At 46.3% G+C, this 14,381-nt stretch overlaps 1 protein-coding gene across 1 annotated transcript; it reads left to right on the top strand.

Annotated features, from left to right (window-relative positions):
- Positions 1–486: 486 nt before the first annotated feature.
- Positions 487–12,181, top strand: LOC144137816 (developmentally-regulated GTP-binding protein 2). The gene is made up of 11 exons (XM_077669819.1): positions 487–770; positions 1,498–1,586; positions 3,384–3,455; positions 4,627–4,716; positions 4,966–5,026; positions 6,220–6,310; positions 6,827–7,165; positions 9,114–9,202; positions 9,297–9,355; positions 9,733–9,786; positions 11,446–12,181. The coding sequence occupies exons 1-11, from the start codon at positions 707–709 to the stop codon at positions 11,530–11,532; spliced, it is 1,095 nt and encodes a 364-aa protein (XP_077525945.1). The 5' UTR covers positions 487–706; the 3' UTR covers positions 11,533–12,181.
- Positions 12,182–14,381: the final 2,200 nt, after the last annotated feature.

The following is a 14,381-nucleotide window of genomic DNA, read 5'->3' as shown; positions in this document are numbered from 1 at the left end:
GAGAACTGCACCAACCAAACTGTTCCAAACTGCCTCACAAACCAATTTTGTCCACAAAATAAGCTCAAATAATTCTGCGCATAACAATTTTAACCTATTGTGAAGCAAGAAAATGTAAATATAGTCTTCACCTACTGCAGTCGTTAAAACCGGAAGTTAAGATACAAACTTGCTCTATTTTAAGAAATGTTGTCGTTGTGCTTGCTTTTTAAATCTTAATAGTTATCTTTTTATATATTATAGCACTACAATAAGGAGTTATTGGCTTGTAAGCAAAATCTTTAACCGGAAATGACGCATGGGTGGATATAACGCTTTTGGCCGAAAAGCGTTATTTTCACCCGGTGGGAATAATGGCGGCCGTTCCAATTTTATTCCTTTAGACGTCTAGTTAGACTGCTTCGTAGGCTGTCTACGAAGCTGTCTGCGAATTGGAACGCAGCCGACGTCTGCTTTCGTAGACGAATGATGATGATACCAATGAAAGACGGCGCCACCAATGCTGCGTGTCGGTCAAGATGGCGGCGTTCATGTTGTTCCGGTTGTGAGGTTCTTCTGGGTTGTTCCACGGCGTGGTGCGGTTGCTGTTTGCGGCGAGTACCGCGTTGGCGACAGCCACCATCTGGTTCCGGCAGAACGATACACGGCTTTAATCGGAGGTTTCGGTTCTTGCCAGTGACTTTGTGCCCCGCACAGCCGAGCCAACATGGGGATCCTCGAAAAGATCAGCGAAATCGAGAGAGAAATCTCTCGCACACAGAAAAACAAGGGTGCGTGTCAAGTCGTTACTTGCCTCGATTCCGCGCCTCTGAAAAGGCGTGCCGTCGAGTAGTTGGAATGAGCCTAGTGTACGTCAAATTATGATTGGAACTGGTGCCACGATGGCGCACGGGACGGCGTTCCATTGACAGCTAGCTGCCGTCGTGGTCGGGTATGCCCGAGTAGACAAAAAGCGGGAACTTACGAAAATAAAAACGTAAATGTCAGCGAATCTGATATCATATCGAAAATAAAAAGCCTGGGAATTTGGCCCATCACCTGTCAGGTCTTGAGACAGCTGCAGAACATTGTGGAATCGCCATGCGCTGTATGGTGGCATTCCACCCGGCGACGAAGCACGGTTTTTGAACATCGGTACTTTCGTACTGTCAAGGGTGGTGCAGAGTGCGAAGTGGTCCAGTTATAGGAGGACAGTGGTTAGAAAACTTTTTGTAAACACTGCGTTCAGATCTGAACGCGTTCCAGCAAATTAGAACACGCTCAGTGCACTGTCTCTAAAAACAACGCTCTCTTTGATCATTAAAGTGCTGTTGTTTCACGGAGATTTTCGCTAACGCTTCAGGCTAATTCGAACGCGTTCCGTTGGATCAGAACTCTACAACCTTGCGCGTTCTTGGCAAAAAAAGTGCAAGCAAGGCAATGTTCCATTAATAATGCTACCTTCGCTCAAAATGCTAAGTGTGGTTTTTGTTGTGTTTACCTTTTTCTTTCGCATAGCCACCGAATACCATTTGGGCTTGCTCAAGGCCAAGTTAGCAAAGTACAGGACTCAGCTTTTGGAACCCCAGGGCAAATCGAAGGAGAAGGCAAGTGACTGTGAATGTTTACCCCGAAAATCTCTTTTGCCATTGTTGCGTGCCAAGTCATTCTTGGGTGTTGTTTGCAAGTGATGGGCAACAATCCAGAGTAGCCCTATTTCATTGCGCATACCACAAAATTTTTTTCTAAAGGCCCTTTTATGCAACTATCATTTGGCTGTGTTAAACGTTTTGAACAAATTGCTTGGTTGATTGGCCCGTGTGTACGAGATTTAGGCGCACGCTAAAGATCCCCAGGTGGTCGAAATTAATTCAAAGCCCTCCACTCCGGCGCGCCTCATCGCCTGCGTTGCGTCGACGCGATAAACCCTACAATCAAATCAAAATCAATGATTGATTGATTGCAGGGTTTAACGCACGACACAACGCAGGCGATGAGGCGTGCCGGAGTGGAAGGCTTTGAATTAATTTTGACCACCTGGGGATCTTTAGCGTGCGCCTAAATCTCATACACACGAACGTCTGTGCTTTTTGCCTCCATCAGAAAAGCGGCCACTGTGGCCACAAATCGAACTACTCATAGTTGGGCCCAGCAGCACGATGCCATAGCCACTGAGCCACCGTGGCGGATACATTTTGAACAGTGCTTTGTGCACGATTTGCTCGGTCATCATGCTGACATTGGCCTAAACTTTAGTAACTCTGCCTTTCCCATGGCCAAAATTATTTTGTTGCTTAGTTGTACTATCTCAAGAACAGGTTTGGGGGTCTCCACAAGTGTTGAAAAAGGAAAGTTGAGATTATCCAGTGCAATTGTGTTGGAGGCACACTTGATAGCTTTGGCGCCTCTTCGTGGTTGGACGAAAACTGTATAGTGCTGCCTTGTACCTATCGCACACAGCAAGGTAGGGTGCAGTGCAATACCGGACTGGTGTCCAGCCTCTTCATGCGAGGAACGCCTGAAGTGCAGAACTATATGTCACTATGGTGGTGTGGGCTGTGCCGATTGTGCTAGGGCCATGCGTGAGCCTTCAATGACATTATTCATGTATTCATCACACCAACACGGCGTACTGTCCTGTGGTCTCAGCTTTGTCACTGTGCATGGTCTGTCGGCTGTTCTGTGGCTACCACAGCTGTTGCTTACCTCATGAAAAAGGGGAGCTGCATATGCCAAGGAAGGATACAAAAAATAATTGGAAGGGGGGGGGGGGGGGGGCGGTTAAGGCATCAAAGCTACACTTGGGCAATGAGGTGCGCCATAGTGGAGGGCTCCAGATTATTGATTTTGCCCACCTGGGGCATCTTTTGTAGCCTTTAGTCCCAGCCTGCTTCCACGTACTTGTGAGGAAATCTCTGAAGCCTTGGAAATCTTTCATGTTGCCTGACATCTTGGCACACGGGCTTTTTCGCTTTTCACCCCCTCCGGCAGAAAAGCAGCCACCGCAGCTGGGATCGAACCCGCATCCTTGGGCTCAGCCACACAGCACCTTGTGCCACTGAGCCAGTGCTGCACTATCCCAGTCTCACACTTTTGCCCACTAACGTGGGAGTGAACATCAGTAGTACAGCTGTTGCCATAAGAACATAGCACAGCACCTGTTGCAGAAGGGATGTCTTGGGACTGTGTGTGGGGAGGGGAAGGGTTCACGTTTGCATCACTCGGGTCCTAGCTTCAAGCTCTTGCTCTGTTTTTCTCTTCTTTTTTCTGACGTTTCCACATTTTTGTGTGCAAGATAGTCACAACTTTGGCCCTGACATGGAATGGCAATGCTGCACTGCCCTCCTGTGAAAGCATTCCCCCAAACTTCGAGCCTACAAACTGCCTGTGAATTTTCCTTCCAGGGCGAGGGGTTCGATGTTATGAAGTCAGGCGATGCCCGCGTTGCCCTCATTGGATTTCCATCGGTCGGCAAGGTACCACCCTTTTCTCCCTTTTTGTGTTGTGAAGGGGCTGTTTTAATGTGTCGCCAACCGCCACATTGCATTGTGGTTGTGTCTTCTTCCATTGTTCCTCTGTACTTTGTCCTTCTGTTTATATTGTTGCATATATCTCTCGTGTCATGTTGCAACCAAAATGTTTACCTCACTTAAGCATGAAGGGCCACCAAGGATGATCTGCCAGTAGTCATACCCGGAGCATAGCTATTAGGATCATTTTTAGAACCTGCCAGCTGTTTCTTGGAACCCTTGTTCAAGTAGGGGCAGAGTCAAGCGGCATGTATAGCTTGTGCTGTAGCAAAACACTGGCTCGAGAGCACTGACTAAAAGAAAAGCAATTTCGGAAGACGTCTGGTCCTTTGCTCGGGTGTGCACTGTAGTTATACCATTCTGGAAATGTTGTTTGTAAGAAAACTATCTTCGAGCACAGGCTTTGCAGAAATATATTTGTTATCCTTCTCCCTATTATTTCATCCTATATTTCTGTAAATTTGGAAATGAGCGCAGGAGTAAATGGGGAGTCAATGAAGAGTAAAGGCCCGTTCACACTTGCAACGAAAGCAAGTGAAAGTGATGGGAATTTTGTCGCTTTGTCGCGTGGCAACAAAAATTGGTCCTGACCATTCGACAAACACGATCGTTGCACGATCGAAAGCGACGGAATTCCCGTCGCTTTCACTCGCTTTTGTCGCAAGTGTGAATGGGCCTTAAATGGTGGAAAATGGGCTTGCAGAGGCAGCGCTGAACAAAAAATTTTTCAAGGAAGAGGGAAAATTTGGCAAACTTTCACTCTCAGCTTTGAGTGGCTTCAATTTCATTTGGGCGAGTTTGTCACCGAGAATGTGGAAAGTCAAGCTCCACTTAAGCAACCCTTGTAAGATGAGACACAAATATAACCTTGAGAGAAAAATTCCAAGAAGCTGTTCACCTTTGTAAACCTTTGAAATCTTGTTTGTTGGCAGGCCCCAACAAAACTTTAACTGGAAAAGAAATAAAAATGGCAATGTCAGTCGGGTGTTGTTGCCCAAAAAATAAATTAAAGAAATTCAGTGCGAGCATTTTGGGTTTGCTAGAGCTTCGGTTGATATTCCTTTCTTTTTCTGCATCTGCAAGGCATGAAGTGAAGTGCATTGTGTCGCCCTTGCAGTCCACCCTGCTCAACATTATGACCGACACGCACAGCGAGTCTGCCTCGTACGAGTTCACCACACTCACCTGCATCCCGGGCGTCATCGAGGTGAGGCCCTGTTTCTCAGAATACTCTCGTTAGTTCTGGGGGTGTTTAAAAGCTTGTAGAGAGTGCACAAAAAGAAATGCCTTTATGGGATAATTAATGTAGGTCCCACGTCAAGCACAATTCATTGGAACCTAGAGTAGCATAAATAGGAAATGCTTTGAAGTTTGTCCATTTGCGGCAGCTTGCGGAATTTCCCTTACACGTGCTCCCTACGGCTGTGCCATGTTTCCGTTTTGGTGTCTGTTGCAGTACAAAGGGGCCAACATACAGCTTCTCGATCTGCCCGGTATCATTGAAGGTGCTTCCCAAGGTGCGTACTTTTGCCTGCTGTGTTATGCCATGGGAACCGCAACAGCTTTCTGTTCGCTTTGACATGCGGCTTCTAAGTTGTGTGCTTGCAAATGCTAAAGCATAGCATAACACATGTTACTGGTGCCTGTTGAAGAAGAAGAAACACATTTATTGCTGAGAACGGCTGTTAGTCAACAGTGCTGGCTGCCATTTTGGTGGTGACCACAGCCAAAATGCTGTGCATCTGAAAAATTTGCGTTGTTGGTGTCTCCGTTCAGTGCACACTTGTGCAGTCGAGCTGGCTTTGAGTATTGGCGATAGGCATCTGGTAGGGTTGCCACCTGCCCGGTTTTTGACCAGCCCGAACCGTTTTTTCGACAGCAGCCAGTTGCTGGTCCGTTCCTAAAATTGGTTGTCATTGGCCAGTTTTTTGGCCATCGTGGCGCTTTTTTTTTTTTTTTCGTATTATAAGCGTCAATCCAGCAACAATGGTGATACATATGTATCGACAAGCTGCGCAAAGGCACGTGAGCAGAGAAAATACACGAGCGAGTGCGCTGCCTGAGGTTGGAGGGGGACTAAGGGGAGGAACAACAGAATGAAATGCCGCCGCCGCGGTTCAGATGTAAAAAGAGCTTTTAATGGACTAAGCATGTACATCTAGTTTTCAGTGAAGTACATTTTGAGCAATGACCAAAAACATTATGTTAATTTCGCTCTAGGAAAATGCTACAATAAACGACATTGCATGTCAAAGAAACTTCTTTTTTTTCCACCCCCTACCCCATGAAGGGTCGTTTCTTTATTTATGTATTTTTTCTGGGGGAGGGGGTCACCTTTCTTTTTTTGTGTTTTAGCTCTTTATCCCGGTGGCATGGAAAAGTGTAAAAGCAAGCGAAAAAATCATGATACACTGTCAATTTTCTTTTTTATCGTAGACACACTAAGCAAGGCTTCTCCTGGGGCTGATAACAAGTTTCTAATCATCAGTAAAGAAGGAAATTCGCCTCTGGACAAATTTTTTTGGTGTGGTTAGAACAATTTTGAGGAAGGCAGTGTAATGGAAGCAGAGGCAACAAGAATAAAAGGAGGGGTACGGTTGGATCCCTTGTGCTTGTCATCGGCATTGAGGTGAAACGCTGCCCTAATGAGTGGAAGCCATGGTTGGATCTGGGTGCTCATACCGTTCTCTGTGCCTGTGTGCCACCACAGGCAAGGGGCGAGGTCGCCAGGTGATTGCCGTCGCCCGCACGGCCGACCTGGTTGTCATGATGCTGGATGCTGGCAAGAGTGAAGTGCACAGGTGAGAGGGAGGAGGGAGGGAGTCGCCGCTTCTCGCTCATCCATCGATTGGGCCAAATCTCTCGTGTCTAGTCTTCTTGCAAGCTATGTTTCGCGGTTCATCTTTGGTTGGCGAGAACTTCGCCCTGTTGGTGGGTGCTTGTTTGAATAAAATGTTTTGGAAGTTATATCGCTGCAGCTCTGTGCACATAACCGAAAGAGTAGGTCAGCATAACTGCCAATCACCATGCTTGCCCGTGTCGTGTAAAGGCCACTTGGGGTAATGAGCTTAATGTGAAGACCCGCTTACAGTAAAACATCACAGTTTTGGAAGCAGTAGTAACGGGTAAAGTTTGTGGCTGGATGTGCCACCTATTACAAATTTCTGTTGAATGTCTTTAAAAAGAAGAAAAGCTTGTCTGCGCGCCATATGTTTCTTGAAAGCACCTTTACGCTTTTACGCATATATTCATGTGCCCTTTGAGTCTTGGCAAGTTGGACGAAGAGCCTGCCCTCCAACCCCCCGTCTTCCTTGCAGGAAGCTGCTGGAGCAGGAGCTGGAGGCGGTGGGCATCCGGCTGAACAAGCTTCCCCCGAACATCTACTTCAAGGAGAAGAAGGCGGGCGGCCTGAGCTTCAACGCCACCTGCAACCTGACCAAGTGCGACGAGAAGCTGGTGCAGATGGTGCTGCACGAGTACAAGATCTTCAACGCCGAGGTGCTCTTCCGCGAGGACTGCTCCCCGGACGAGCTCATTGACGTCATCCTGCGCAACCGCGTCTACCTGCCCTGCCTCTACGTCTACAACAAGATCGACCAGGTCTCCATCGAGGAGGTCGACCGGCTCGCCCGGCAGCCACACAGTGTTGTCGTCAGGTACGCTGACTACGTGTTCGTTGGCAACCTCCTCTTGCCTAGCCTGCCTCGGTGTTCGCCGTGGTTAGTACTATTTGTGACCAGCCCTGTTGCTACCTCGCCAGGTTGCGGGAGCAATGACCGTCCTCTTGGTGGGCCTTTCGTTCCTACAACTGCACTCTTGCGATAAATGCGGCCACAAGCTTGCAAGCTCTACATATTTGCAATGTATTTCTCTATGTACAGGTGCCGTCAAAAGTAATTGGAACATGGTCTCGTAAATTTATGGGAACGTCTACTTCCGGAAATTGCTTTCAAATAGAAAAAGCTTCCTGTAAACCGGTAATGCCTCTCATATAAAGCCAGTACAACAAGTATTTTGTGATATTCATAAATCCTTGTTCCAGTTGCATGTGACACCACCTGTACTTGCTTTAAAGGTGGACTAACCTTAGCGCATTGATAAATGTTTTTTTTTTTTAAGAAATGGTCACTTTTTTGGTCACAGAGCTCACTGGTTTTTAGGGGACAGACAGCCGATTTTTGTGGAGTACGTGTCATGAGCTTATATGATAGCCAGCGTTTTGTATACTGGAGTAACCGCAAGGAACTTCTAAATAAACAGGCGGAAATAACTTTATTTCGGCACTGAAATTTCTGAATTCTGAAAGTTAGCGCAATGTGGCGTCTAAAGGTGGCCCTACCGTACTCGTCCAAACAACTCCGTCGATTTCAACACGTGATTGAAAAACCGTATGAAGGAATAGGAAAGGCTGCGCATAATTGTTGTTTTAGCCAGGGACAAGTTTTTGAACACCTCTTTCCATCCCATGTGCAGGTAGAAGTGTGTTGCAGCACGGCTCACTGTCATCGCTGCCAGCATTCCTCTTGGTGGGGCATGCTATTTCAAAAGTTAGGGGGCGCTACAGTTACACCTGGATGTAACGAATTCCTAGATATACTAACTGAGCTTTTCAATTCCCCATTGCCAGCCTCATTGAAGCCCATGTTTTTGCGACCTCTATGCAATGAAGGCGTTGCGACGGTTAACCTTGAGGTAACGAATTCCCTTCGCTGATGAGCCATTGTTTTTCACGCATTTTCAAAAAAATCGGCTCGAGAAATGCATTAATTTAGTGAATTTCGCCCGCAGTGCAAACTACCATGAGTTTCCACGTATGAGTGTGGCGGTCGGTTACAAGCTAGGCCTACTTGATGCCATGTAGTTGCATGTCTCCACAGCTTTCTGTGGTGCCGGTTCGTCAGTGATTGTTTCTGCTGCCAGAAAAAGAAAAATTATGTCCTTCCAAGGCAAAGCTTATATTTTAACAGTTTGAAGGGAAGTTAAATGAAGCTGAAACAATTTTAAATGCTATCTCCCCCAGCGAGAAAGAGGAACGTCGACGCCCGGCACAGCATCCCAGTTAGCACCCTCTCACTAATTTCGAGTGCGTAAAATAGCATCAAGTTTGCGAAAATGGGTCCTTTCAGCACAAGTTTCGTCCTTGAAACGTGCTAAGACAGTGAAAAGTGTCAAAAGCAAAAGTGATACTGAAGTTATGTTTGTGAATACGGGGCTGAGTGATCTTGCTTCTTTAGTCTGTCGTCTAGTTATTAAGCTAGTGGGAAAGCAGTAAGCTGAAATCACGCAGTTCTTCACTGTGAAATGCATTCTTGAAGGGTGAGTTTACTGTCACTGATGTCTATCACTTTTGTTTCGTTTCTGCTTCACTCATGCGAGCCTTAAATCGAAACCTGTTGTTTATCTGTATCAGCAAAATCGTTTTAAGTGATGCCCTTCAATTTGGAATAAAGGAAATATACTCGACAAAAAAAAAAAAAAAAAAAAGGGTGTCGGTCCTTCTTAAAGAGAATGTGGCAGTTTTAGTCGTAAGCACAATTTGGTAGCTGCAAGTGGATAGCGCTGCACCTTCTGCGTCTGTGTTCACCTGCTGTCCTTCGTTGCCAGTTGCAACATGAAGCTGAACCTGGACTACTTTCTGGAGAGGCTGTGGGACTACCTGGCCCTGATCCAGGTCTACACCAAGAAGCGCGGCTGTGAGTGGCCTCTCCCCCCTTCTCACTGCCTTTCAGCCATTGCTTAATGCACTGGCGGCGTTCTGAATGGCTGCTTCTTGGCACCATTTTGCAGGCCCCCCAGACTTCGAAGATGGCCTTATCCTCCGTAGGAACGCAACCGTCGAGCATGTGGTAAGCTCCTTCTTCCTGCCTGTCCTCACACATCTTCTATGACAAGGTAACAAAGGAAAGAAATTCTTGGTTTAGAATACTTTTTATATTTGTAATATAGTTTATTTTTTAACAAGCTGGCGACAAGAATGTTGCGACGTTTTTGAAACTTTGAGGGTGTGTGAGTCACTAATTGATTGCATGTTGTTTCTGTCTTGGAATTCATCATATAAATGTCATACGGTAGGGACAAATGATATATTTTTATGTAAATGTTAGAGGCTTGTGATGCCCTGAAAATTGCATGTTTTACAAGGCAGGCATTGCCTGAAAGGTTTGCCCAATCCTTGTGCACGAGCGTGTTCTCACTCGCAACTTCCCCCGTGCTCTGTGTCCAGTGTCACGCCATTCATCGCAGCATCGTCCACGTCTTCAAGTATGCACTGGTGTGGGTGAGTCTTGAAGTTTCGACTTGTTTTTGGCACTGCTTTGAGCTCTTGTGCATGGACAAGTCACTTGGTTTCCCAGGAGGGAAAGACTGCCAATGCTGTGCTTTTCATCTCCTGAGGAGAAAAGGAGCAGCACGCCTTTATCGGTGCGAGAAAATGCGAGGTTGCGTTAAGAACAGAGTTCAAAGTAATGTGCCAAGCAGGAAGCAGTAGTTCAAAGCGTACTTTGACACCTCTCCCCACCGAGTGCATTTTATGTACAGTCGTGGGCAAATGAAGTGCAAGCACAAAAATATGAACCAGAACACACAAATAGTGCGATTGGGAAATGTGGCTTTTAAAATATAGTGGTATACCAATTCCCCCGCGAGCAGTATGTTTCAGTTTCGCGTTTGCTAGTTTTATGGCTGTACAACTGTGCCTCTGTTGATATAGGCTAGGCTGGATTTTCGATGCCACAACCTGTAGCATGGAGGAAAGAAAAGGTTAGGAGAGATGCCCCGACGTCACATTTGTGAAGCCGAGTCCCGCCATGACTTGAGCCCACGGAGCGCAGCACTCTATCCCATCATCCTTTGCTGTCTCCGGTTTGATTTGACAAACATGGTGTCGCCCTGCCCTCCCGGTTCGAAGCGAGCACAGCTTCGTCGCTAATTCCTTGGTGCGATGTCATGTTCTAAGCTGTTGATTTCGCCTTCAATTTGCCCATTTTAACCCTCACCCAAAGTTTCAATCGAAAAACGGCCTTCGTTTTTGAGATAGAAGGACGATTTTTCAGTTCTTAAGCCTGGCAAAGTAGCGTTTGTCGTCGTCATAGAAACAGGCTTGCGGGATGGCGAATGCAGACGACGGGAGCATTTTATGGGGTTGTACAGCACTGCGGTCTTTGCGCGCTACATCTCAGCAGCGATAAATTTCACTTCACTTCACAACGGAGAAACGCAAAGTGAGCAAAAAATAAACTGTGGCCCTCGCCAACGCCAAGCGAAGGGGATTTTCCCGGCAGGTCGCCGGCAGCGGCAGCGGCTCGCTCTGCCCTGGCTCCGCCGATCTCGACGCGATGCAAGCGCCGCTGCGGCCGGGGTAGTTAAGGCCGCCTCCGACGGCGGAGTTTTCAAACTGGCCTAATCTAAAAACGTTTGTCGTAGCGACTGCGCTGGTTTGCAAGCGTAGCAAGGCAGCCACATACCAAACGCCTTAAAAGTTTGTCCGTTCTATTCGCCCAGATTTGGCCACCGCAGTTGTAAACAAGTAAGCAACATTGTCCATGGGCTCAAGAAAAATGACGTCACTTCCTCCACACTTTTTGCAATGCATTGAGATGCTGGGGGCCTCTCCTGAGTATTCTTTCCTCCATGACCTGTAGAAAGCTGAGAGCATCCGAGTGCCAGGCATCAGCCTTGATCCAGTACTAATGCGTGCATGACGAGCTTCCTTTTCCCACCAAGTGATGGGTTCGCTGCTGCAGCTACCACTTGTGCGCTTTTCTACGACAGGGAAGGCGATAATTTGCCACCTCTAACCGCTCAAAACTCATTGAAAGAAAGTTGTTGCATGCGTGTGAACCCTGATCTGGGACTCGCTTGCCCGTTCCTTACGAGTGCGGGCTTGGCACGACTTGTTTTATCGTGACACACTTTTCACTCTGCTTTGCTCGAACAGGGCACCAGCACCAAGTACAGCCCGCAGCGTGTCGGCCTGCAGCACGTTGTCCACCACGAGGATGTGGTCCAAATTGTCAAGAAGTGATGCAGCCGCTAGGAATTATCTACAAATTGAGGACTCTCTATCTCCTTTTTTTCTTCTTCTTTTGAGTCTCGTGGTTGTCCGTTCAATTCTTTCATCACCTTTGTTCCTTTCTCTTTCCTGATTTCTTCTATCTTTCGTGGCCGGCAAATGAATACAACAAAGGGAGGCAGCAGCTGGGCAGCTGCGGTGACAGACGGTGGCGTCTTCAGGCATTGTAGGACTCGACGTTTTTTTTTTTTTTTTTTGCTTTTTTTTTTTTTTAATTCTGTTTGCATGTTGTCAAGTGGCTGTAAGTTGGTTGCAGATGATGTCAGCTTAAACTGGAGAAAGCATGCAATGCCTTGTTAGTGGTAGTGTTGTGCAAATAGGGAGATCAGAATTGGGGCAGTGAATACTGAGGAAGAAAAGAGGAGACAGACCGTAGCTTTCAAAGGGCCCTGAATTCTTGGTGTCTGAGGACAGCAGTTTGCTGTTGTGGAGGCAAATGAAATGGAGTGGTGTCACGGTTGTAACCCAAGCTGAAGGGTCTGCCTTGTTATTTTTGCTGTTTTCCGTGGCACTGTTGTTCCAGGTGGCCATTCTTGAATGAACTGCACCTCTTGTCGACTTGTTGAAGCCAATAAAAGGCGTCCAGTCACTTGTTGAGTTACCTGAACTGCGTCTTTATTACGCGCCATTCTTTAGACCCCTCCAAAAAGTTATCAAATGCACTGAGTAAACACAGGCAAACTTGTTTTGATTGTGGGGGAGATTTTTGGAAAAGTAATGCAGCTTTGTGCTGCGTGTGCGCCCAATAAATTTTTTTAGAAATACGAATGGTTTTGATTTGACTTGTTCTCGTGAGTGCACACAGCTGTGAAGCGCAACATCGCATTGAAAGAAATACATACACATTACACCAAGGCATTGCAATATTGTGTGTGTTAATGAAAACTCTTGCTAATGCGTGGAGCAAGACTATCACCTGTTGCAGTTCCTCCTGCACTCAAGTTTCCTTATCCTTATACAATGGGATACAATGGGCACTCAAAGAAATTGGTGCTGTGGTCCACAACAAAGGCCTCCTGACTGGGGCCAGATGCAGTTTTTAGTGGTTTGACGCACCACCTGTACTACTGAACAAGTTGCTAGTTCATGCCAGTGTTTTCCACACGCAGCTGGCGAAGCAGCTCGAGAATCTTCCAACAGGAGCATTTTGAATGAGCCTAGAGTATTTGTAATGCCGTTAAAACTTCCGCATGGGCCATCGACTGTTCCTGTCGTGACCGGTGTAAATAGCAAAAAAGTTTTGCCATTTTACTTGGCAAGACATGCAAGAAAAACTACCGGTAAAATCAGTGACTATAATCGCATCGTTTACTGTCAATGTTCTTTAATAGAGTAGTAGTAATGGATATGATTAAGTGACATGGGTAAAATGTGTGTAGTGTTGGTGTCAACCTGATTCACAAAGCTGTAGAAAAAGATGGGTTGCATCTTTATTTTCAATACTGTGAGCCCTTCCAGGCTGTTACATGGCGGCAATGGAAAACACAACTTGATGCAAAAAAAATGCTTTTGAATTTCCTTCAAATAAGTCATCCGTGTTATTAGTGGCAATTGACAGGTGGTGTTTCTGAAAACCCTTCGGCTGTCACCCCCGCCAGGCATGCATGACCATTTCAGCAGTACCCGCACTCTGCAGGCAGGCGTGCTGGAATGGAATAGATGACTATTGGGAGGAGGCCAATAGGCCCTGTTGTGGGACATGGGAAAAAGGGTAGGGGAAGATGGTTCATACATCTTTTCAAGAAGCCATTCAGGAGCCACAAAGGGTGTGTTTGGGGGGCCATTTAGGGAGGGGGTGAACGATCCACCATCGTACTACTTTGTGGAGACCTGTTTTGAGGCCGAATTCCGTAATTTGCTGTACAATTTGGGGGTTGTTTCTGACATGTTGGACATGTTCTTCAGAAGTCGTCGGGCATACTTGCGTTGCAAGGGACTGGTCACGGTCAGTTGAGTAAGCTGGATATGCCCAGATGAGGTGGAAGAGGTTCAAGGCGTGCTGAAAACGAAAGAACCCAGGGCAATATGTCCGTACCATGCTTTTATGCACAAATAGGTCCTGTAAACTGTCCATTCATCAGCTGCTTAGGTATGGTTTTTTATTGAATTTGACTTCGTGTCCTTCTGCATCGAGATTTCATATCAGTGGCAGTTACTAGCAATGTGTTGGCCGTACATGTCCGTGCCAATATCATCCTTGTGGCTTGCCTTTAAGGGCACAGGGTAAGGCGAAATTTTGAAAAAATGACTTTTTGTTTTTCTTCGCAATTAGGCAAGTTCAATTCCTTGTGCACATTTTCTATATTCACACTTGCCTTAAAAAGTCTTATTTCTCGCTAAAAAGCAGTTTTCCCGTAACGAAGTAGCAAGTGTCCACATCCTCTTAAGAATGTTCTCAGGGTTTATTGTCATTTCTTTTCATTAAAAAACTTCCAGTTTCAGATTAAAATGCTTTTCTGGAACCAGCGGTATTAGGAAATTGCTTAGCAACCATTGCATAGCTGATTTTTCAGTGAGGGCAATACAAAGACCCTGTTGCAGGTTTTTTCCAGATTTGCCCTTCGAAGCTGAGCACAAAAAACATCTTTTTTGGCCTTCACACTCTAATGATTGCAACATTGGATGCTGTTCTTTCATTAAATGATGAAGCAATGCATGAGCCAGCATTTTGAAATCATTCAGACCAAAACCTGGGCGCAACACCACCATCAAGTGGCTTAAAGAGGTTGACCACAAGCAAAATACTTTGTGAACAGATCTGTACTATGGTGCACAAAATAGTCAAGGAAGGACAGACAACC

The sequence above is a fragment of the Haemaphysalis longicornis genome, unplaced genomic scaffold (genome assembly GCF_048455015.1).
Source record: "Haemaphysalis longicornis isolate Haplotype H1 unplaced genomic scaffold, Haemaphysalis longicornis Haplotype H1 scaffold_5, whole genome shotgun sequence".
Classification (NCBI taxonomy): Eukaryota; Metazoa; Arthropoda; class Arachnida; order Ixodida; family Ixodidae; genus Haemaphysalis; species Haemaphysalis longicornis.
This window is presented reverse-complemented; position numbering and strand designations above follow the sequence as displayed.

Excerpts from the sequence above, each read along its gene's own strand:
- LOC144137816 (XM_077669819.1), top strand. The coding sequence starts at position 707 with ATGGGGATCCTCGAAAAGATCAGCGAAATCGAGAGAGAAATCTCTCGC. Across the intron at positions 6,311-6,826 it reads GGCAAGAGTGAAGTGCACAG|GAAGCTGCTGGAGCAGGAGC; the intron begins GTGAGAGGGAGG and ends TCTTCCTTGCAG. Across the intron at positions 9,203-9,296 it reads CTACACCAAGAAGCGCGGCT|GCCCCCCAGACTTCGAAGAT; the intron begins GTGAGTGGCCTC and ends ACCATTTTGCAG.